Source organism: Zonotrichia albicollis, chromosome 8 (assembly GCF_047830755.1).
Source record: "Zonotrichia albicollis isolate bZonAlb1 chromosome 8, bZonAlb1.hap1, whole genome shotgun sequence".
Classification (NCBI taxonomy): domain Eukaryota; kingdom Metazoa; phylum Chordata; class Aves; order Passeriformes; family Passerellidae; genus Zonotrichia; species Zonotrichia albicollis.
The window spans coordinates 16,830,696-16,854,226 of record NC_133826.1 but is presented as its reverse complement, the minus strand read 5'-3'; the positions used below and the strand labels follow the sequence as shown (position 1 = coordinate 16,854,226).

The window sequence follows — 23,531 nt, the reverse complement described above, 5'->3', positions numbered from 1 at the left end:
AATATTTGCAAGCCCGTGTTTCCTAAGCTGGGAACATGGACTGCATACACTGTTCCAAAATGTTATTGCAGGAAGAACAAGACACGGGCAATCAGAAATTTAGACCGGATAAAAAACCTCTTCATGTTACAGACTGCTTTCAGATGCAAGCATTCACTGTCTAAGCTTAAGATCAATGCCAAGTGCTGTGCTAAAATTAGAAAATCTCTTGTAACAGAGTAAGATTATTCCAACCTGTTTGTAAAAATTCAATCCCAGTCAGTTCATTTTAAAGTTAATAGGAGTTAACTATTATTTCTGACTAGTCAGCCCTCTAAACGAACATGGCCACATCTGCTAAGTAGATGAGAGTAGTACTGAACCATGCCAATTTCTGTAATCCATACAGCTACAACACTTCTAAAACAAACACCATGCTAAGCTAACACGTTAACATCAGCTACCTCTGCTTCAGCTAAATCCCTTTGATGTGCTGCAGCTCTTAATTACCACTGCAGATGCATAGAGAAATAATATTCTCAAAAGGTGCAATGAATGTGTAAGATTATACTTACTTTTCCTCTTCTCTCATCCACACTGGACTTTTGGAAATTTGAGCTTCAAAATATTTAGATGCTCTATAGCAAAAGTTGCTGCAAAAGCACTGGCAATGAGAGAAAGCAAGAAAACAAAACTAAGGCCAACTTTAATACATAGAAAGGTACAACAGTAATTTCTTTTAATATCTGTAAAATTAAGTACCAATACTTGTTTCTTTTCCAGCCTATGGCCAGGTTTTCAGTTCATCTGAGAAACCCAACCTATCAAACAGGTCTAACCCATTCCATACAAGCCACATTTAGCTGCTTCTTTCTTCCCTATTTTTCTGCTTTCTGCACTTTTATTACACACTGCAAACCAGTGTTGGATTCTATATAACAATAATTTTAAAAAGCCCCAATAAACCAAACTTTTCAAAGAGGAACCCATAACCCAATATGCTGTTCATACAGTTTGAAAGACATATACAATAAAATTCAGATGTCTAATAATGAAAATTTTTCTTAGCAACAGAACCTGCTATTTTGCATTGATTAGAACACCTAAAAATTTGCAGCATCTTTGAAAACCAGATTTGCAAACTTGCATCACAAGGGAAGAACACAAATCATCCCACTTCTTGTTCGAGTCTTGCCTGATTGCTTATGAAAGCAATTCCTAAAATTTTGTGTATCCCACAATTTTAATCAGAGGAAAGGAATGCATACTAGTGACAGTGAAGAAATGTGTTCTGTAACTGGAAACATTTATGTTACAGTTTAGTGTCTATGTGCCTGTAGGCGATTGTGTATCCTGTGAAACCCCAAAGATGACTTTAATGCAACCACCTGTGAATAGGCTTCCAGAAAGAACCATTTTGTGGAGAATTAGGTTTTATGTTGAAAAGCCCTCAAAAAAAAAACCTAAATGTTCCCCAAAATATGTAAGATGTAACTTATACTACATTACTGCAAACTTCAGCGGTTGAAAAGGATGTGCACTTTGATCCCACTAAAGCTCACTGACTATGCTGGAGCAAAATAAAGAACACTTCACAAATGCCTTTAGCAGATCAGCTGTGCCACATTCAAACACCTATCCAAGTAAAACTTTCCGTCTTATGTTTAAACTTAGAAAACCATGTATTTTGTCTCAAAGATATCATCTAGGAAGTGAAATGCACAAAAAATTTCAACAGTTTGTGAAAATTATTTTCATAAGAACCAAACCTATTTGCCTCTGAATCAAGCCACTGTATGAATGCTGTTACAAAATGCATTTCTGATGTTGCCACCATTAAACACATCCTAGAAATACACTTCTTACCATACCTTTCTTTCAGTGATATCATAAACTCTGTTCGTTTTTGTTGAGATTCTGTACTTCTGCTTTGGCACCTAAAATAATACAGTTTCAACAGCAACATTGTCAGTTCCATCAGGAGTACAGAGAAAACTTCATTCTTAATTCACATATTTGGGTATGTGCAATATATTCTATTTAACTGAACTGCATAACACAACCACCTTTTCTCTCAATTCTTCTGACATTGCATCTTCTCAGATGTAAGAAGGACAGTTTATCTTTAACCACAATCTCATTTATCAGTAAAAGGCAGCTCCATAGCTATAAGAAAACCAGTGCTGAACATAAGACAATGGAGCTGCCATGGCAAAGCTTTCCTCATGTGTAAGTGCTGAGCAATTACAGATGGGTCTTTCCTTAATCCAGATCTATTTATATGCACGTGGGACTGAACTGTCAGACCCCCACAACCACCCAGACAAACCCAGGGGAACTTATGCAAACTGTAACAGTTTTGAAATTAACATAAGCAAACAGATGAAGTCCAAAACAGTAAATTGTTTTGTACATGAGCAGAATGTTTTCAGATAAGCACATGTAGCACTGGCATTACATCACAGGTTATCTAACTGACCTGTGAGTTCTGCTTAAGCTCTCACACATCACACCTAAAGAGGGGTGACTTTCATATTGCCACAGTTTACATACATTTTCATAGCACATATATATGCATTCACATAATAATATCCCTGCACTGTATTGTTTTTTCACTGCAATCTTTCTCATAGACATCTGTTGCTACACTGACAGAAGAACAAGATTTCAAAGTTTTTCCATTCACAAAGACAGGCCAGGAAGTCACAACTCTTTCATCTCTATCCCTGTCAGAACAGATCCACACATTGTGATTCTGATCATACAGGAACTGATTCTGTGATTCAAGAACTGCCCCCTACTGATCAAATTTCACCTTTCACTTCAGAAGGATTATACTGAAATGGAATTATATAATGCCTGGCTCCTTACTTGACAGTAATCTGTGCTTAAAATTAAAAAGAAAATGCAAGAGAATAAAAATTGTGAAAAGATTCCTTTGATAACAGCATTAAGGAAAAGCAACTTACATTTTCCAGCTTATTGTGGCATAGAGGATAACCACACAGTTTGATGATAGATCGCTCATCAACAACATCTTTATAGTGAGATGGAGTAATACATTTTCCCTAAATAGACAAGAAAATAGTTCAACAACAGACACTGGAAAACTTGCCATTTTTGTCTCAAAACATCTCCTAAGCATATACATATCTAAAATTTTGTAACAGTTACCCATTAAGTTTAATAAACAACACAGTGGGAAAGGTAAAAGGGTAAGGAGAGAAGGAAAAGAGACCTGGGCATTTCTATTTTACATATACAAAATCCTTCACAGCTTTGCCTCTAGTGTGGCATCTATTTCTGTCATTTTCCTCTATTTACATGTTTGGTACACCTATTAATCAGCCTATTTACAATCTTAACAAAAATAATCATCATACCATTTCAGCAAAACTCTGTTGCCAGATAACTGTGGTGCTTTAGAGACTTTGTGTACATTTACTGATGCTATGATGTGAACCTAAATTTTTACAGCTCATCCGTCAGTCCAGAACCACAAAGGTATAAACAAAGACTGTGAGAAAAAAATTGAGGATTCATTAATGTACACAGTCCTGCAAAACTAGGGCATGTTTTCACTACAGAACCCTTAAAAATATGGAAAGTGTTACCAGAGCTGGTAAAAGACAGAATCAATGGTTTGGCTATTTTAAACCGCAGCAAATTGTTCCAAAAACTTTTTAATAAAGTACCACAACAAGATACAAAACAGCATAAAAACTTGCAACACCTACACAATTTAGAAGGAACTCTTCAGTAATGTCCTCTTCCAGGAGCTGCTCAACAATAGACAATGCTTTTTTCTCACACTCAATCTTGTGTCTCAGTGCAGCCTCCAGAGCTGCTTTCCTGTAACAAAACAGACACGGAATGATACAGAGGGCAGATTTCCATAAACAATTTTCTATCATATTTTTATCTTTTTTTCTGTAATACAGCTTATATTTTTCTGTATCACACCATGTTGGCCAAACAAGCAACAAGTAACTGGACTAGTAATTCTGTTACAACTACAAAGGGTTATATATTTTATATTGGTTTGTTTTATTTGCTGGTCAAGCATAGTATTGACTCTTACTATATTGCAATACATTCCCAAATTTTCTTGCAAGAGGGAAATCCAGAACTGGCTGGACAAAGAACTTGGGACAATTTATGGAGTGTTGTCAGGAAAACAGGAACTGGGTAAGGCATGAAGAATGGGAAGAAAAAAAGAATTAGGACATGACTGAGTGTGAGGTTACAAAGTAAAGGTAGGAATAAAATTAACAAATACCTCCTCCCGAGTGTTTTTTGATGTAAATAATTATAAATGGCAGGTATGTAAAGAAGTTAAGACAGCAAAAAGTAAGCAATACAGTTTTGGACATCAGATTACAAACTTTTAGTTTATTACACAATGCTTAGATGTGCATGCTGTTAGAAGCTACACAGCATCACTCCAAACGTGTCCTACATGATGTAGATGCTGGTGATTTACTGAAGTTCATTGTGGTGCTCTGAGAAAGCAAAGCCTCTGCAGCACAGAGAATGTAATTCCAAAGTGAGGTAAAACAACACAAATATCACACTGTTCCTCAGAAATTATACCTTTGAGCAGCATCTTCATTTTTCTGAGCAGCTGAATGCTTATTTCCTAGAAATCAAACATACAAATTAGTGTACTTTCTTAACAGTGGAAGATGTTGGAACATGAAAAATATTAAAACCTCTAAACTGTAAGCACAACCAAGATAATTTCTTAGTAATTATTATTGCTTTTGATGGCTGTGATTTCAGTAAGCTGGTATGCAGCAACCATTTAGATACACTTTTTAAAGTGTGAAAAGAGACAGGGCCAACTTGTATCATACTCTCATTCACCACGTTCTGTATACAAAAAAAAAGGGAAAAAATTCTGAAAACAGTTTTGCGCCCGCCACCCCGCCCGGTGTCTCTTTACCCCGCTGGTAAAGCCCAGTTTTACTCCGGCCGTCCCCAGAGCTGTCCCACCGCAGGGCTTTGCTCCGGGCCAGCTCCACCGCCGGCACCTGACACGGAGCCGCTATTGCCGCTCTCGGAGCCGCCCAGGACGGCCCCTGACCCAGCTCCCGACCCAGCTGTCCCGGGCAGCTGCTCCCCCACGACAAGGGCAACAGCAGGGGAGACCGCGCTGTTACCCTGGGGGAGGCAGCGCTCCGGGCAGGGCTCAGCGCTGTGACCGCTCAGCTGCACGGCCGCCGTCACAGCCTGGCCCTGCCGCTCCGAGCGGGCCGGGACGGGCCGGCCCCTCACGGCCTGAGAGGACCAAGGGTCCCGGCCTCTCCTCGTCCGGCCCGTCCCTCATCACGGCCCCGCACTCGGCCCGGCACAGGCCCACAGAACCGACTTCGGGCGGCCCGCCGCTCCCCTCGACATGGCGACTTGGGCGAGTCCGCCGCTGTGCCGGTCTGGGAGCACAGGAAGAGCCCAAAGCGCCAGGCGGGGGGAGCGGGGGCTGCCGCGCGATCCCGGCGCCCACCTGCGCGCCGCCGACGGGGCTTGCCCGTCCCGGCCGCCATCATCGCCATCAGTGCCGCTCCGCCCGCCGACCTCTCACCCGGGGCGGAGCCGGGAGAGGCGGCAGCGCGGAGCTGAGGGGTTCCTCTGGCAGGGGCTGAGGTGAGGCGGTGCGGTGCCGTGCCGTGCCCTTGTGGCTTTTCATTTGGCCGTGTGTTTACAGGCTGAGGCTGGCAGCCTTTTCGTCCCAGCCTGGGTGTTTTGCTGCCCAGAGAAAGGGTCGAGATATCTGTTTATTAGGAGGGAGTTTGGTGAGTATTAATAGAACGTTTCACGTGATTCAGATGCTGTCCACTTGCCGCTGAAACCTCCTAAAAGATTCAGCTGGAAACCGGATTAAGTATTAAGGCCGGAGACCATCTGCGAGCCCTGTCAGTAAATCCCTGCAGCACGGTGGGTGTTTGGGGCGCCTTTCCAGGCTGTAAGTACATTGTGAAGTTACTGAGGGCTGAAAATGCAACAGTACTGGCGTTCAAAAGTATGTTAAATTATTTTGGTGGGATTAGTAACATTCTGTAAAATGAAAAGATTAAATAGTACAACGTGTGGTAAGAAAGTATGTGGTAATGATCTGGGTAAAATGACGGGCTAGAAAGGATAGGTTTCAGTGATATACAGATGTCAGAATGAGCCGTGAAGAATAGAAAGTGAGTTGTTTATTCTTTGAATAAGAAAGTCACACACAGATGCCTTTTAAGCTTTTGTGAGTTGTCCCCTTTTATGAGCATCTAGATAGGTTCTTTATCTGTGTATTTTTTCATGTAAGTGTGCTCTTGTTTGGCCAGCGTCAGCCCACCACATTCAGGCAAACATAAGAAGAAACGCTGAGGACATTGCATGGAGACACCTGTGTTTTGATGAATAGTTATCTAATTTACCAAATGTAGGGATAATTGGCAGTCGTAGCAATCATATAACCAGGTTTACGCCCATGGCATTACTTAAAACCATAAAGATTATGACTGCTGCTATGATATATCACGTAGGATAACCAGGCTTGATTGCATTTGTAATTCATGGTCCTGGCTACTTAAAACTTGGTATGTACTTGACATTATTCAAGTGTTATAACTTTATTGTTTTTAGCAAGAAAGTTTTAAATGTTAATACCTAGAGGTATAAAGCCACTGAACTAGTCCAACCTAGACACTAGAAAAAATAAATGAAACTACACATGTAATCTTCACTGGACTGTTGCTATAAACTGGCATGGTGTTTGGATCAGTGCCTTCACATTGCAGATATTGGGTTAGTGTGTCCCAGTCAGGGCTGAGCAGAAGCTCCTCTGGTCAGAGTAGTCACAGAAAATGTAGTGTGTCATGGGTGTGCACAGTTGGTATGCAGTGAGCCCAAACTTGCTCTGTGTTAGCTGCAGTTTTCCATGTATGTGCCACTGAAACCTTCACACTTCTTAAGATGACCCAGATAGTACTTGAAAAATTGTTTCCCTTTACATAGAATGCAGGTTGTTTCCTGTCTGTAATTCTGTCTCCTGCAAATATGGGGAGTAGAATAATATAACATATACTTTGTAAAAAATTAGTTTTCCCTTATTCTAATTATGTAGTCTTAATATTTGTCTAGGTTGTTCTTATTCCTCCATTAACATTTTTCTTGGTAATGTGATTATTTTTCAGCCTCTGTTTTAAGTTCGTGTGATATAATACTGCCCTCTTTAATTTAAAATAAATTTTCATGCCAGAAGAACACAGTCAAACTGTAATGGCAGTTGATGAACTTCAAGCTATAATACAAAGATGTGTAAGTAGTTTTCTTTCCTTAGAAGTAACAAGTGTCAGTAGTGTGATTTCTTTTCATATATTAGAATTAAAGCCAAAATGACCTCAAAAGACAAGTCAATTGTTGGTAGAACTCTTCATGGGGCAGCTGAGTTCAGCCTCCATGTTTCATTGACTTCTCTGTGGTGCTTATCCCAAGAAGCTTGATTATTTCTGCTTCTTGGAGATGGAAGTGTTCTTGTACCTAGGAACAAAAGCTGGTAGTTGTAGAAGACACATCTTCCAAAGAGAATGCTGTAGTCTAGACTTAGTGCTATTGAAATACTGCCTTGTCTTGTGTAGTAACTTGGTAGCTTTTTTAAGATGTGGAAAATGTATAAAAGTTGCAATGATACTACATTTAATTTTGAAATGAAAGCATGGATTTTCTTACTTCTTAATTGACTTTGATAAGTATGGAGTTAAACATTCATATTTTCTTTCTAGCAAATTCTGGAAGAAGCTGATTTCAAAGGAGAAGATTTTAATCTGTTTCAGGTAGCAGGTCAGAAGTGTTTGGAAGATGGATATGCAGCTCAGTTATTAGAAGTAATTCAAAATGAGAAAAACAAGGTGAGTTGAAGTTTGCACTACATATTAGTGTTTATTAACATCATTAATATAAAACTGCTTATTAAGAGGGAAAAGCTACTTTCTCTGTGGAGCAAGGCTGTACATATGAATAGCTAATGGGTTGCTCTGTGTTAAGTGCACATAATTCTGTATTCAGGTAGCTCACAGAAACCCAAGTCATGATCAGAAACCCAACCCAGTCTTAACAAAGCCATCAATAACTCTTCTGTGAGTGAAGCAGAGAGAAAAGGAAGCAGAAAAGCATCATGAGGAGAAACAGGCAGTGTCCCTCTTCCACAGGACAGGGATTTCAGGTGGTGTGCTGGGTCTGGCTGCCATGGAGTTGGCTTTCTTCATGGCAGCCTGCACAGTGCTGTGTTTTGGATTTGTGACCAAAAAGGTGCTGATAATACACCAGTGTTTCAACTACTGCTGATCAGTGCTTGTGCAGCATCAAGGCCTTCTCCCTTTCTCACTCTGCCCCCAGTGAGCAGGGAATCTGGGAGGAGACACAGCTGGACAGCTGTCCCAAAGCAGTGAGATACTCCAAACCATACAACTGTGCAGAGCTGTAAAGATATGTGGGTGGGGACCCATTCCAAAGCAGCTGTTGTTTGGAGGCTGGCTGGGCATTGGTCTCCTCGTGGGAGATGATTTGCATCATTGCCCATCAGGCTCTGCTGTCTTTTCTCATTCACTTATTACACTGGCCTTATCTGATCTTTGGAGTTCCTCTGTTTTGCTCTTTTGACTCTGGCCCCGATCCCACTGAGGGACAAGAGCAAGCCAGCAGCTGAGGGGTGCTGCATTGCTGCTGGGGGTCAGCCTACCACAAATGGATATAACAATACTGGCCAATTACAGGAGCCAGCTAGGCTGATGCTAATTTGAAATACTAATGTCTGTGGACACTAGGGATGCTGAGACAATATACCAAATTGAGCAGAGATAAATAGGAAGTTCAGAAAGAAAGTGAAGGGTAGAATATTTTAGCAATGTTACGTGGAGTTCATAATCTATTACAGGGGGTTCACAATCTGGTTTTGAATTTTGTGAGTTTGGAGTAACAACTGAAAGTCTCAATCCCCTCATGAATAATTTGTCCAAGTGTTCTTTTAGCACAACTCCTCTGCTCAGTCCATTTTAAGTATATTGTCATGGACACGTAGAAGTATTGACATGTCAATAATTAGAAGAAAACTATGCAAAATTTGTGCTTATAGGTATGGGCAGAGGACACAATGTGTGTCAAATTATGTCAAATATTCAATGACAGTGATAGTTACAACCAGGACATTGATCTGTTGTTGCTTTTGGTCTTTATGTATACAATCTTTCTGGGTTTAAAAGACATCTAGTTTTGGCTTATTCTCTGAATATCTGATTTTTAGGTTATCATCAAGAATATGGGTTGGAATCTCATTTCTCCTCTTGTTAGATGTATTTTTATGTATAAACAAGAAGATGAAAAGCGAGAACACTGCCTGAGGATACTAGATCAGTTGGCACAGGTATGGTTTTGAAACACATGATTATGATACAACAATGTTAGGGAAGTTCTGCACAAAAAGGAGTTCAAGATCATTAATCCATGAAGCTAATACACCAAAGGCCAATTACACAAACATGTTTATACAATTTGATTCTGACAATATTTGCATAATGAATCTACATCACTACTTGGGTAAGCTGCTCTTAGTTAAACGTTGCCTCGCCTCAGTTTGAAGGTACAGAGATTTCTGAATTCATGGTGTATGTTCAGTGGGTAGGGCTCTTTGTTTGGAAGTGGTAGGCTCAGCATCAGAGGTGTGGTTTTCACATGAAAATGAGCTAAGTTGATCTGAAGGACACAATCTTGCCTGATTTAGCTAGCTTGAGTAAAACTTACAGTACATTGCTAAATGTCTTTTCTAGTATCTAATTCAAGGTCTCTACCTTCATGTTCTCTCTTTAGTTGTTTCAAAACTGTGCTGCAGGACCTTGCCATGTTCCACTTATCTCTGAATAGTATTTATTGTTCTCTATTCTATGATTCACTCAGAAAAGTCTTTTCCTTAAGTCCTTCACCCTTCCTCAATAAGAGAATCATTACCTGATGATTCTGATGGAGTAGGAGCAGAAAAATGTTTTAACCTGTAAAAGACTCATTCTCTTTCATTTATGCACTCCAAAAGCAACTTGCAAACTTTATAGCTTGAGTTAAATTCACACTCAAGTTCTACTTCTCTCTCTGCTCTGAATAATTACTTCACAAAGGTACTCTGAGGTTTTTACAGCCCATTCAAATCAGGTTTAGTGTCAGTTTTTACTATTATATGTTTTCAGCTCATATGGAAGTGTGACACAGGTATGCTCTACAGTAGATGTTAATTGTACTTGTAAATGTACTTACTGTTTCATATTTGTTTTTTAAAATCTTATCTTGGATGTTCAGATCTTCTCTCTTGACATTCAGGAACTTCGGTATTCCATGTGATTTTTTTTTTTGAGTATGACCATGGTTATTTAAAAATATGCATTGTTCCTCTCTTGCAGCTCTGCAATCCAAAGGAACTTTTTTTGGGTTTACTTGAGCAGATTGAGCAGACCTCTGGAGAGCAAGTGTGTCAAACTGTCATGTTATTGCTTCAGCCTTTGCAGACAGGTGGGATTCAGTTTCTCATGTGATTTCTGAATTAAAATATTTTCTCATTTATTTATAAATTTAGTTTAGCCATTGCTGGAATGGTTTCAGAATAAATCCATCCTGACAAGCTTTACAGTCTATTATATTCTGCAAAATAACACAAGGCATACATTTCATACTTATGTTGGCCTGTTAGAAAAAAAATTTAGATGAAACTAATAGCATAAATTGAAAAAGCAGTATTCAGCTATTTTTCATCATTTACAAGAATGTGGTCCTATGGCAATTATATTTAGAGGTGTAAAGCACTCCTACTGTTGTTGCAGAAATAGGGAATCACATAGATTTGTGAAATTCTTCATTATTTGACTTTTAAAACATGCAATTCTAATTTTTATAGTCTAAAACTGTAATTTTAATTGAAGCATATTGAAATACTTTATTGGTGATAGGGGAGTGTTATTCTGGCTCACACATGAAAATTTAAAATGTTGGGTTTGGCCAGTCTCTAAGTAGGTAACAAGCAGTACTTTCTGTTTTATTATAGAGATGAAATGAAGTGTTGTGTATCAAGTAGAAGGCTGATTGTAGCAATCTCCAGGATATGTTATTGTGTTGTTAGAATTTAACAAGAGAAATGTGTGATTTTTTGGGTAGCCATTCTGCAATTAGTCTGCACTGATCCAGTTAAATGGAGAGCCTCTGGTGCTGCTTCCTCAGCCTGGGAGAGTGTCTGTTATTTTTGCCATGGAGCAAAAACCAGAGTCAGTTCTCAGCAGAAAACTGGGCTATTGTCTCTGGTTTTGCCAAGCACAAAAGGAGTCAAGTAATAAATGCATTTTTTGGGTTAAATATGTATCATTTCAATTAGCCCAGTTCTAGAAAACATTTTTTAGTTCTCATCCTCCTGCTGTGGAGAAAGGAAGAACATTGAAATGTGTGCCAGATTTAATATTTGTTATTTGCAAATACATGGCCATGTTAACTACAGCATATTAAATTAGGTGATGATGTTTAGTCTTCCTGGATTTGCTCGTGTGATTTCCGGTGTCACTCCCTCTCCTTCCCTGAAAATAAAATGTTTTCTTTCCTAGTCACGTTGTTTTCTTCATGTTTTCCTCTACTAAGTAGTAACTTAGTGTTTCAAAATGTCAAAATGTTCTCTCTTCTTTTCCCTTTATTTTCTTTCCCCAGTGCTTTTGAAGCTTCAGAACAAGAAGGCCTACTCAGTGGGTTTGTCATTGGCCATGATTATGAATCAGCTCACTCCCTTACCTGTCCCTTATACAAAACAACAAATACAAGAAGATAAACTTGGTCTCTGTCAATGTTGCAATGCAGTGGTGGACTTTGCTAAACCTTTTGTGAGTGAAGTTGTTAAAAATATGGAAAAGTCATCAGAATACAATGACATGGAGCTGAAAGAAGAATTAATAAAATTGTGAGCATTTTATGTTTGTCCTATATGTTCCTGTAACTTAACAAAATGAATAGTAGGCATTTATTATATAGATAGCAAATAAGTAATCTTTTAGTGTTTTGCAATGCTGCCAACATATATCTAACTAATGTGGTATTTTGATAAAGAACCCCTAAGCAGGGGTTATATATTATATATTCATGCTTTCTATTTAGTAGAGGGAAATGGTAAAATGGAAATTAGTTGCTGCATTGTGAAGCTGAGTTGGTGTTCATCTGTTCCTCAAATTTCCAACAGTGAGAACAATCATAGTCTGGAGGTGAATCTAAGTAAAGCTTCTACAGGAGATGTTGGGTTTTTATTTTTTTTTTTCTCCTTGGAATACCTTGAATAGCAGCAGCTGCTATGAATGTAGGCATGATTCTTGGTTATCAATGACACTATCATAGTCTGTATTTATGCCTGTACTGGTGATTTATTCCACCCCTTTCTTTTCCAGCTGTATGCAAAGCCTGAAATACCCATTATTGGCAGCTCAGCTGGAACACCTGGAGGGCATTGAAGAACATCCTTTTCGGCAGTTTGCCTCTGCAATTACAGTGAGTGCAGTGGAAATGGATTGCAGTGTGTGCAGAGCCAGTGGTCCAGTTCACCACTGCCTGTAATTGTTCTGGTGCTCACTTTGATTTCTGTATTGGTTAGTGGGGTGACTTAATGGGCTGTGTAAGGTATATCCTGCCTTTCCTGTTGGGCACAGTCTGAAACCATGTTTTTAATGCTAATTATGAATTACCTTCACTTCTCTTTCTCAGTAAACTTCTGTTTATGGCTTTAGGTAGTGAGAGCTGAAGCTGAGGTCAGTAAGTCATGCTTAGACTGTATGACATCATGCACAATCCTAATTTTCCAAAATGTGCCATCCTGGATGTTGGGTTTGGACAAGTCCAGAATAGTGAGCTGACCTTGATCTCCCCATTTCTCTGTAATATGTTCAAGAGGAGTTACACTGTGTCCTCAGCCACATGAAGGGTGTGAGGGGGTAACCCCTGTAGTATTTCTGATTTACAAATTTCAGGGGTTCCTTGTGTTGTGCTTCATGAGAAAGAAAGGGCCATACAAAGCAAATCTAACTGCCTGTAGCAGCTAAATGTTGTGTTCCAGATTGATTAGTGAGAAAAAACCCAAATACTGAGTTCTCTGTGATCTGAAAAACACAGAGATTTTGTAACACAATGTTTTCATGAATCTATTGTTACTCATAGCATTGGGGATAAGGAAGCTGAACTAGGAATTTACATTTGGTCTTCATTCTCTCTCTTGCTAACTTCTGTGTGCTTGACTTTGCTATCTTAGTAACCTTTTTCTAAACTAGTTATTTTTCCTCCAGGACTTTTTGTGTGTGTTTGTGCATGTATCATAAATACCACATATTTGTATTAATTGATATACTACAAACATACAATTTATATATTACAAGCATTTATATTAATTTATATGCATGCTGTACAAAAGAATGTATGTAAATACAGTTAGAGCTTTCAAACTTAATTGACATACAGTTATTTTAAAGGCAACCATAGGAAATGTGTTTTTATTTTTTAGGACATTTTGTGGAATATGGGAGAATTGATACCATTAGTGTTTGTACATCATAAAGGCAAAAGTCCACACTGGGAGAATCAGGAGTTTGCAGACATAGAGAGAAAGAATTCTGCTGATTCTTTGGCATGTCTGTCATACCTGATGTTTGTTCAGCATTTTGGTGTTGAATGCTTTCCAGTGGTTTTTAGGTAAGAGCTATTCTTTCTTGCTCGTTGTAAATCTGTACTTTGAAGATTTTTTTCTGAGTGGAACTTTATTTGTGAATAGTTATGAATGAAAACTGTATTTCAGTAGTATTAATTTTATGTCAACATTTAAGCATTTATATTTTATGTAACTTATGTTTCATAAAGAACATACTCCTGCAGATTAGTCTAGTGTAGTTTAATTTTAGATGAACTGTCCTTTAAACAAACTACTATGATTAGTCACGTGCTGAAAATTAATGTGCATTAATTGTTCATTTACATATCTATAGACAGTTTCCCCATAAGAGTTCTTAACAGTGATTTGACTTACAATTTTTTGTCTATTTAAAAATCAATAATTTTAGAAATATATTTTTATTTTTTTAAATATATTAATTATGTGCAAATGTATGTGGCTTATGCAGTTTAATGTAGCTGGATTCTTCTCTTCTAGCCCTTCCTACCTTCTGCTGTGCAATATGACACATATTGAAGTGCTGCTGAAAAGGTAGGCTTTGCAGGTCTACATAGTGAGTGTGGTCTTTTACAGTAACCCATAAAAAATTTGAAATATTGATAAGTTCAGAGGAGGTTTATAAACTTGAGTGTTAAAATGGCAAGTTTCACTACAAGATATCTTCTCTTACTAAGAAGCAGAAGCTGTCTAAACATTTATGTATTGTTTTCATTTTGTATTGCGATACCATTTTTAGAAACTTGATTCTGAAAATGTAAAATTAGTAGTTTAAACACATGCAGAATAATTAGGGTGTATACTTACTTGCCCTTCTATAACAATTACTACTAAAGGCAACTATTATGAAAATATTATTTGAATGTGTTCTGACATGGTATGCAAAATGATTAAAGGTCAGGCTTTCTAAAGGAAACCAAACTTTACTATATTTACTGTGTGATTATTTCACCCTCCATAAGCAGCAGTGTTATCAAATAGCTTCTAGCACTGCTATGGAAAGCAAGTTTCCTATTCTGGCTATTTATAATTTAATTTTCTTTGGTAATCAGTGTCTCAATACCTGTGGGAAATGACACTGCTTTTGAGCAGGTATAAATACTGAGAGGAAAAAAGTAATTTTTGACTGTGAAGAGATGAGTCTAATGTTCAATTTCTCATCAGCAAGTTTATTCCAAAAATAGTTGGGAAGAGTAACAAAGATCCTATATTTAAAAAATGGAATTAAAATTGTTGAGGGACAAGTTCTTGTTAACCTCTGTTCTACTGTTTCTTCTGAAATAACACCTGTCTTTTTCACAATTTAATCTGATTTTTTTTTCTAGAACAGAAGAATCTGTATTATCTAAAGGACTTGTAAGTTTTTTTAAATTACATTTTTGATGTTACAATGTTTTATTTTTTCAGTTTAAGAAATGGTAAAACTTCTGTTTGTCCTTCTAGGGGAGATATAAATGATAGTTTAGATAATAGTTCCAGAAATATTTTGAGGCCTAAGTGTTTTTCAGTCATACAAATACCTGTATTTATTGAACTTTACAGTCCTGCATAAATGTTTAAGTTACAGCTATCACTTATAATTGCAGCTGCTTATCTGAATGAGTATTTCTGAGTGAAGGCTGTTTTAGCCATGACATGTTAAGCTGATAATGTCCTGTATATGTGCATACTGTTGACATCTTTCTTTTCTTTCCCACACCTGCAGGATCTGTTTGAGAGCTGTTTATTGAGAGTGGAAGATAACAGCCTTCTCCATCACTATTTAGAGCTCAGAGGCTTTATTAATGTACCTCAGGTAAGAAGCAGCAGCATACAGGAGCCTTCAAAGTTTAATTAGAAATCCTGCCTAGCTGTCCTCTGGGTGTTTGAGAAGAGGCATCCTACTGGACCTTTACACACCTGTGCTCTTAAACTGAAACCTTCAGTGTCTTGCTATGCAGAATTGTCTGTGTTACCTGCTGCAGCATGGAGTTAAGTGCCAATTCCAACACACCCAGTGGATGTGCAGGTCCCTGAAGGTGCAGGTGGGCACAGATTTAGGTGAAAGTGGTGCTTGCTCATTTTTGTCTCCTCCTTGCCAGCCTTGGCTACATTCTTACCTGCCCTGACACCAGCAGCACAAGAATAGTGTTCTTGCAGATCAGCCCTGGGATTCTGACCACTGAAGAAAGCATGAATTTCTCTGATGAGAATCTTCTATTCCCTGGACATTCCCAGTGTTCTGTGGGTTTTTTGTTTGGTTCGTTTTTGTAAAGTCTTGAGTAGATTATTATGTTACATCACACTGACTATAATCTGTATGCAATTATAAACTGTATTTCCTTTCTCTGACTGCAGGATTTGGTGAAAATTATGACCCTTTGTCCCATGGAGCATATGGTATGTTAAGTGGCCTACAGAATCAGTTGGATTCTGAATGCTGAGTTAATTTTTTTTTTAGAATTCATCTGGAACATCTCTGTTTTCTTTAGAGAAAGAAGAGTTTAAATGTTTTGCAGTTGTTCATAGACAAGTTTGATACAGAAGGAAAATACACATTATTCAGGTAAGCATCCAAGCACCAAAGGCAGTTTGTGTAATCTCAGCCCTAGTGCATCTTAATTGTATCAATACATTGATCTCTGACAGAATTTCCATCTGATTAGCCACATTAATTTTACTATGTTAATGTTTTGATAAATCATGAATTTCAATTGTCTCTTATAGAATTAGCTATCTTCTGTAAGCCAGTGTTTAAAGGTTACATAGTCATACTGTTCTTCTGTGGTAAAACTCCCACTTAACTCAAGACTTAGCTAACATTCACTAGCTCTAGGGGCAGCTTTAGAGACAATATCTTTGTTTTGTTTGTTTGAAGGTGTTTACTGAAGACAAGCAACCATGCTGGTGTGGAAGGATACATTATTAAAAACATAAAGGATCAGATTCACTTAGCATTAACGGTGAGGCTGTTACCAATAAAAACCAAGTTGTCTTCTCAAAATTCTGTCAGTTTGATATTGAGAAAATGTCTACAGCTTAAACTTCTAGTGGTACATTAAAAAATGCACTTTGAAAAAACCCATAAGGTTAGAAAATTTTATTAAAAACATTATTTTTTCGTTTTCTGTGTATGCATATTTAGGTTATAATTTTACAGTTGTATTTTTAATTGCTGTATCTTAGTGTATTTTTCTAAGAAGTTACTACCTTTTCTGTGGTTAAAAATCATTTCTCTCCTAAAGTGAAACTGCTCATTTTATCCCCACAGTTCCTCATTTTTAAAATATAATTCAAATATTGCAGTTCAGATAGAATTATTAATTTTTTCTTTGCTTTTATGATGACAGTCAGCATTTTATTATGAGTGCTTTGCAAATGATAAATCCATCAGGAAGAGCTGGGCTAGATCAAAGCCATTTTAATCTCATATTTTATAATAATTATACCAGAAAGTTGGCAAAATTAATTAAAACTATATTATTAACTTTCTACTATACAGTTTCAGAGTTCTCTTACTACGTTTCTTCCATTTCTTTCCTGGCTGACAAAAAAATTTAAAATTATGAAGAGGCTGTTTTGTGTACTTCACTCATATGTCAAATTAGAAAACATTTCTTACAGGGTTTGATTTTTTTAAACATTTCTGTTTTATGCAAGTTATTGTTACAGTATTTAAGAGCTAAATTTTGTACTCAGCTGAACTTTTTGTATTTTTTTTCAGAAGGAGTATGACAACATTTGGTTTACAGGACATCACCTGATCTCCCTTTTAGATTTAGTACTTTCACTTCCAGAAGGTGCTGAGACTGATCTTCTGCAGAACTCAGACAGGTGAGTTGGAATCACAGTTACAAGCTTTTCTTCTTTCTTCATTATTAAAAAAGACTTTAAACTACCTTACTACAGTGATGTATGCTGCCATGTAATTAATGAGGTGACAGCATCAATGTATTTTAAGGTTTTGCAACTAGAAATGGACATGGTCACTTATTTTAACCAGCTCTGTGTAGAAGAATGTCACAATGCCATTACATTAATTTTTAACAATAAAAAAGGATGTCCTCCTCCATTCCCCAGGGATGTAAGGCTTCAGATGTGAAATGACATACCTAGTGGGTAAAGCATTATTTCCTCAGGAATGTGTGGTTTGTCAGCTCTCTGCAGAAGCAGCTGAAGGAATAAAAGCACTGGGGTGTGGTGTCTGATATCATACAGGGGAATAATTAGATGCAACCTACAGTGCAAGGCATCTTTGAGGCAGTTTCACAGATTGCTACTGGGGATCTAGAATCTCATGAGTTAGATTACTTACTCATGATCCACCTGAACAGTAAACAATTGCATTTAAAAAAAACTCAAATAACTGAAATGTGTCTGAAAAATCTTGTGTATGTAGGGTAGGTCTTCCTGTATGATAAGTACTATGATGCTGTTTGTGCTTGTAAATCAGTGGGGAGATAATGTCCAGATGGGCACATACCTGCTTAAAGAGCCCAAAAGTATGATGGTTAACTGTACTTGTTATCTGGAAAAAAGCAATTCATAATCTGCTCAAAAGTATGGTAAAACAAAAGAAAAAAAAAAAAGTACACTCAAAAGTAAAAATTCAGTACAGTAATAAAGAAAACTGTCACACTAGTTTCAAATCCACTTTGGATCCCCAGTGATACATATCATAAATCCTGTGATAAGGTTCTGTCTCTTGAGAGGACTCTTTCCCTCACAATCACCAACCTCTGCAATCTGATGGCAGTTTCAGTTTTACTTGCAAAGTGTGAATTAATGTACAGACATCACTACACACCATGCTCTAGGTGGAGCTGTACTGCTCAGGGATGGGGGGTTGCTTTTTGTGCAGATGGGTTCTCCATACCAGCACTGCCTAATGGACAATTAAAATTAACAATCCTAGTGAGAGGTATCTGTGTGTTGGTAATTCACAGGGTTATGGCATCACTGAATCTGCTGAGGTACTTAGTCATTAAGGACTGTGAAAGTGACAATCAGGTATGTACTATTTGATTTGAAAGTGATTGATTAGCTGAGAGATGGATTCACATGAACACTCCTATCCTTAATTCAAAAAAATGTGGGTTTTGCATTTTTGTTTGCAATGGTTGGTTCCCCAGAAGTGATGCTTTTATTAAGACATTAGGAAATACATGATATGGTCCTTTGTTTTGATGAAATTGTTTGCATAGATACTGTTCCTATAAACAAATTAATCCTTTTACTCTGCCTGTTGAACTGATCTATCTCCATAACAATAGAGTATGTAACCACAAAATCACATACCCAACAATTATTCCCACATGAAAAAATAGTTATTTTTGCTTATTTATTTGCTAGTATCCCTCAAACCACCAACTGGATATCTTTATAGCAATAATAACACAATAATATCATTTATTGTTTTCTAAAATACAGAAAAAAAATCTGATCTACTTTTAGACTAATTTGAAAATTTATCTAGGAATAAATTTTGTAAGTACCCAGTAATGTTACTAATCTAATTAGAATAACAGTGAAATAACTAGTACTGATTGCTGAAACTGTAATGAAAAGCAAAAGTAGCTTTCAGTGGGTGCATTTCTAATTTACTATTTATTTAGTTATTTTACTAAATGTACTATTTATTTATTTATTTTGCTATTTATTTACTAGTTAATATTGGTAAACTGTATCTGTTTGTCATATTTAAGGGGTGATTACTATTTGAGTACTCATAGTGGTCTCCTCAATTAGATGTAAATACATAGCTTTGTAAGAAAAGTAAGAATTCCTCTTTTATTATTAATAAAAAACTACACATAGTAGCACTCAGCTGCTCTAACAGTGCTGTTTAATACCTGGCAAAAATACAGTTAGAGGAAAAAATAGCATCACATCTTCTGAAGATTTTCCCTTAAATTTAGCCTCTGTCAGTTCTTCTTGACTTCTTCCCTGTCTCTCTTCATACAGTGCAAGTGAGGCAGAAAGAAAATGCCTCCTTCCATGTCAGTTCAGATATTTTGATTGCTGTGTAGCAAGCATTTTCATTAATCAAGTTTAAAAATAAGTATTTTTCTAGAAAGTTCCTTTTTAAGCCACATTCTGGTGGAAGTAATTACTCTTCTTATTTGAACTGTTAACTGTGTCATCTAGTATTAAAAATTGCTGAATTTTCCACTGTCGTTAGTGGATTCACTGTATTTAAAATAGAAAATTCTTATTTTTATTGTCCTTATTCTGCCCTTTAAGGATACTGCCTGAAGAAAGGAGTTGTATAAATGGCTCCTATATACAAAGCAGCCTTTGTGTCTTTGGATTTGTTTCCTCCTACAGCAGTTTGTAGCAAACCCAAGCTTATTTTCCTCTCTGTACCCCTGAACAGCCTTGGTTTTGAGCATCTTTCCCTTGCACCTCCTGCTTCCCCAATGCCATTATTGTAACTCCTTTCTGCCCATGTCCAACTGGGACAATTTTGTTGTTGCTGTGCCTGCTGTGCTGAAGGATGGGAGAGTAGCATATCCAGTAACGTTCCTACAGTGCTTTTAAAATGCAATATAGACAATTGGGAAGCATGATATTTATCACAACTTTCATTTAATTCAGGAATGTTAGTTTAAATATTTGTTCTGTTTTCCTGCTGAATTATCTGAGAGGAGCCCACATCTGCCATTTACTTGCTGTAGAGATTGTAGCCTGAGGAAAGGCCTAGAACCCATCCAACACATCCAGATTCTTTCAGCTTTGCTTACAGGAACAAGCTGAAAATGTGCATTTCCATTGCTGCAGTTGCCAGCCTACACACTAAGTCCTCCCTACCTCCCAATAACCTTTTTTTTTTTTTTTTTGACTGCTTCATCAGCCAATCAACAAATAATGTAGGGGAGAGGAAGAGGAGCTGAAATACCCAGCACAATGCTGCTCATGCTTCAATGCCTGACTCTGAATTATTTTTTTCTCTTTTCCTCCCTGCACAGAAGTATATGTCATAAAGACTAGTCAAAAAACTTGTGCTCAAAGCTCAGTATTGCAATGCTTCACTGAAACTGGTTTGTAACCTTCTCTGTTCTGTTTGACCAGACTGGTGTATGGACCACACTTGGCAAGATAGAGCAGAACTTCTTAAAACCACTGCGTGTAGGACTCAATATGTCAAAAGCACATTATGAAGCAGAAATTAAAAATAAGAAAGAAAACAGAAAAGGTCAGTTTTTGTTGGTTTTTTGTTCTTAGTGTTGTTCATATCTAGAAACTTTGGTAATCCTTTGGAAATCAGGAACTGGTGAATGCTGCTTAGATCAAGTTTTATTTAACTGTTGCCACTATTCCAAATTTCAAATAATAATTCAGTAGTTGCTGAATTAAAAATTTTCATAATTGGTCAGAGAAATCTGAACTTACCTGTTATCACATTTGTAAATCTTATGGAAACTTGTTAGAACTGTCACATGAAGACCTTCAGAACTTGTTCTGCATTTATACTTTTGATTTTAATGTTACAAAGGAGAAACTAAATTTCTCTGATTGCATAACCCTTAGGTTTCAAACCAGGTGTGGGAGGGTTAACAAAAGAAAAAGTAAGTCACAGTGCTCTCTAAAGCCTGAAGCATTACATTCATTTTTTAAAATACATGATTTTTTTTTATCTGACACACAGAATCAGATTCTGCTCTGGGTTAAGCAGGCACATTGCATGGGGCACAAGAGCTGTAGCTGCTTTAGGCAATCTCTCTGCATGTCACATCCTCTGTTCCTTGTGGTCTCCAGTATAATTAAGATAGCCCAAGGAATTTGTGTCTGCTACTAAAAATGTCAATATAGCTTTTTGCCTCTAGTCCTATCCTCTTCCATTGCAAACTATGTACTTACAAGGCAAAGAAAGGGACTTTTTCCCTCAAGACAACCTGTGGATATCTCTCTAAAGGGAATCCTTCAAAATTAATCAGGAAGCTTTTTTCTTAAGTCCCTCTTACAGTTCTCTAGCCTTTGACAAAACATAAAGAAATTTGAGTTTGGGAGAGAGCATCTAAATTGTAACAGTAAATGGTTTAGCTTTCTTCCCTTGTGTTTAATCTTTGTAAGCATTACATTGAATTTCAAATATGTGGTCTGAATGTAAAAAGTTTTTTCCTTATTTTTCAGACCTGTCCTTGTAGTTTAGCCTGCTGCAAGTAATCTGTCTGAAACAGAGAGGCCTGCAGCCTTTTCTTAATAAAATAAGTATTTAATGTCTGGATTCATTTAGTCAAGCTAAAGAACTCCTACTATCTCCCTGGATGTGGAAATACTAAAAATGTATCAAAACTGGGCCAGATAACATTTTATTCTTCATTTTGAAGAGCATGTGAGCTCTATAAAATTAGTTCCAGTTGCAGATCTTGCCTGTTTAGCAATGTAGGAATCTGTGTTATACAAAGTATAAAGAAATCACCCAACTCCAGTTGCCTTCCTTTTAAGGTTCAGCACCTCTGTCATGTGTTTTGTCAATCCCTAGATTTCTGTTCTTAACAATTGCTGTCATGAAATGTTGATATTTTAAATATTCTTTTAATTCTAAGGGTCATGGTGGTTTCTTCATGTTTTCTTCTACAGAGGCACACAGTTCTAACCCAGTTTGCTCCGTAACTGTTAGTGGGGAAAAGATGCCTGCCATGACTACTGGGATGCAGCTTCAAGTGAGTGTGCACTTCCCTTCAGTCACTCAGAAGTACTGACTTTTTTTTTTCAATGTGGAGACAAAAGTAAATGTAAAATGTATTAAAAAAACCCTAATAAAAATAACACTCATCTTTCTTGTCATTTCAGGTTTTACACTCAGCTCTCTTCACATTTGACTTAATAGAAAGTGTTCTAGCTCGGGTAGAAGAACTCATTGAAGTGAAAACAAAAGCTGTAATGGATGAGAATAGCTAAGGCAGCTGAAGTGTGTGAATGAACATCCTCCTGACAGGATCACTGCACTATGAGACTCCAGTTGCAGGGGAGGCTGTGGCTGCAAAGAGGAGCAGTTTAGAGGGGCCTCCAGAAGAACTGCAAATGCTGCTCTTCAGAAGTCTCCTTGCTGGTTTTTATTTGCTTTTGCTCTTGTTGCATGTGATTTGGAGATACGGTCTGTTTACTCCTCTTCAGAATTTGATGCTTTTTCTTAAGTTTAGAAACTAAAAAAACAAACCAGGTGTGTTCCTCTCTGTGGCAAGGAGGTATGGTTAGGCATTTATTTTTTTTAATTTTCGGAATTTGTTGGGTAATAGTTGCTGACTGGAGTAGTGAATTACAAAGATTTTTATCAAGTGATTGAAGAACCATTAATTCAAAAGCCCTGTTTAAGCAAAAGGTATTTTTATTAGCACATTTTAATGTTGACAAACAAGCTTCTCTATTTGCAGACAGGACTGTAAGGTACAGATAGCTAACACTATAGAATAGTACAAACCCTGTGGCAAAGGAAACCAGGCTTAAAGAAAAACAACCTTGGGCCAAATAAGATGTAAGAACTTAGTAATATAACAGATAACACTTATGTTTAAAAGCAGTGTAAGGTTGCATACATACAGCTGTTGTTTTTAGGGATACCTCTATTTTGGAATTGTTTTAATCATCCTTATCTTTAATTGTACAGCTTTCTTTAAAATACAGTAATTTATTTTGGGAATTCTTAATAAACAGATGAGTCTCTAAGGTCAGAACCGAGTTAAAAATAAGGATGACTTTCCTATCGTGCAGCTAAACCACTTTTTTCCCTCTCTAGAAAGCACATTTGGTATCAAGTATGCTATTTTTCATAGTATAGCTATTTAATATGAATTTTCATGCCAAATGCATATGTTGTATGTAGTCTTTTGAAATGTAACTATATTTCTAAGAACATTCTATATTTTGT

At 37.2% G+C, this 23,531-nt stretch overlaps 2 protein-coding genes across 6 annotated transcripts in view; one reads left to right on the top strand and one right to left on the bottom strand.

Annotated features, from left to right (window-relative positions):
- RPAP2 (RNA polymerase II associated protein 2) overlaps positions 1-5,614 on the bottom strand; it is a 36,762-nt gene extending 31,148 nt beyond the window's left edge. Inside the window, exons 1-6 of one of the 2 annotated variants that reach the window (XM_026790565.2) lie at positions 5,483-5,614; positions 4,573-4,618; positions 3,717-3,831; positions 2,949-3,047; positions 1,851-1,916; positions 555-643 (exon numbers count right to left, since the gene is read on the bottom strand). In XM_026790565.2, the coding sequence (XP_026646366.1) occupies positions 555-643; positions 1,851-1,916; positions 2,949-3,047; positions 3,717-3,831; positions 4,573-4,618; positions 5,483-5,531 (464 nt within the window). In that variant the 5' untranslated portion in view covers positions 5,532-5,614. The remainder of the gene's footprint in view (positions 1-554; positions 644-1,850; positions 1,917-2,948; positions 3,048-3,716; positions 3,832-4,572; positions 4,619-5,482) is intronic. The other variant, XM_005482090.3, reaches the window with a different exon arrangement.
- GLMN (glomulin, FKBP associated protein) lies at positions 5,261-23,510 on the top strand. Of its 4 annotated transcripts, none has more exons than XM_074546095.1 (20): positions 5,261-5,622; positions 5,805-5,913; positions 7,158-7,281; positions 7,746-7,871; positions 9,263-9,382; positions 10,407-10,515; positions 11,692-11,938; positions 12,417-12,516; positions 13,520-13,707; positions 14,162-14,215; positions 15,007-15,037; positions 15,387-15,476; positions 16,019-16,060; positions 16,153-16,226; positions 16,539-16,623; positions 17,385-17,494; positions 18,607-18,670; positions 20,732-20,855; positions 22,244-22,326; positions 22,457-23,510. In XM_074546095.1, the coding sequence occupies exons 3-20, from the start codon at positions 7,216-7,218 to the stop codon at positions 22,562-22,564; spliced, it is 1,821 nt and encodes a 606-aa protein (XP_074402196.1). In that variant the 5' UTR covers positions 5,261-5,622; positions 5,805-5,913; positions 7,158-7,215; the 3' UTR covers positions 22,565-23,510. The 4 variants fall into 4 exon arrangements, with proteins under 4 accessions (XP_074402196.1, XP_026646362.1, XP_014131493.1 ...); XM_026790561.2 differs by having other exon boundaries at positions 5,805-5,941; XM_014276018.3 differs by lacking the exon at positions 5,805-5,913.
- The last annotated feature ends 21 nt before the right edge of the window (positions 23,511-23,531 follow it).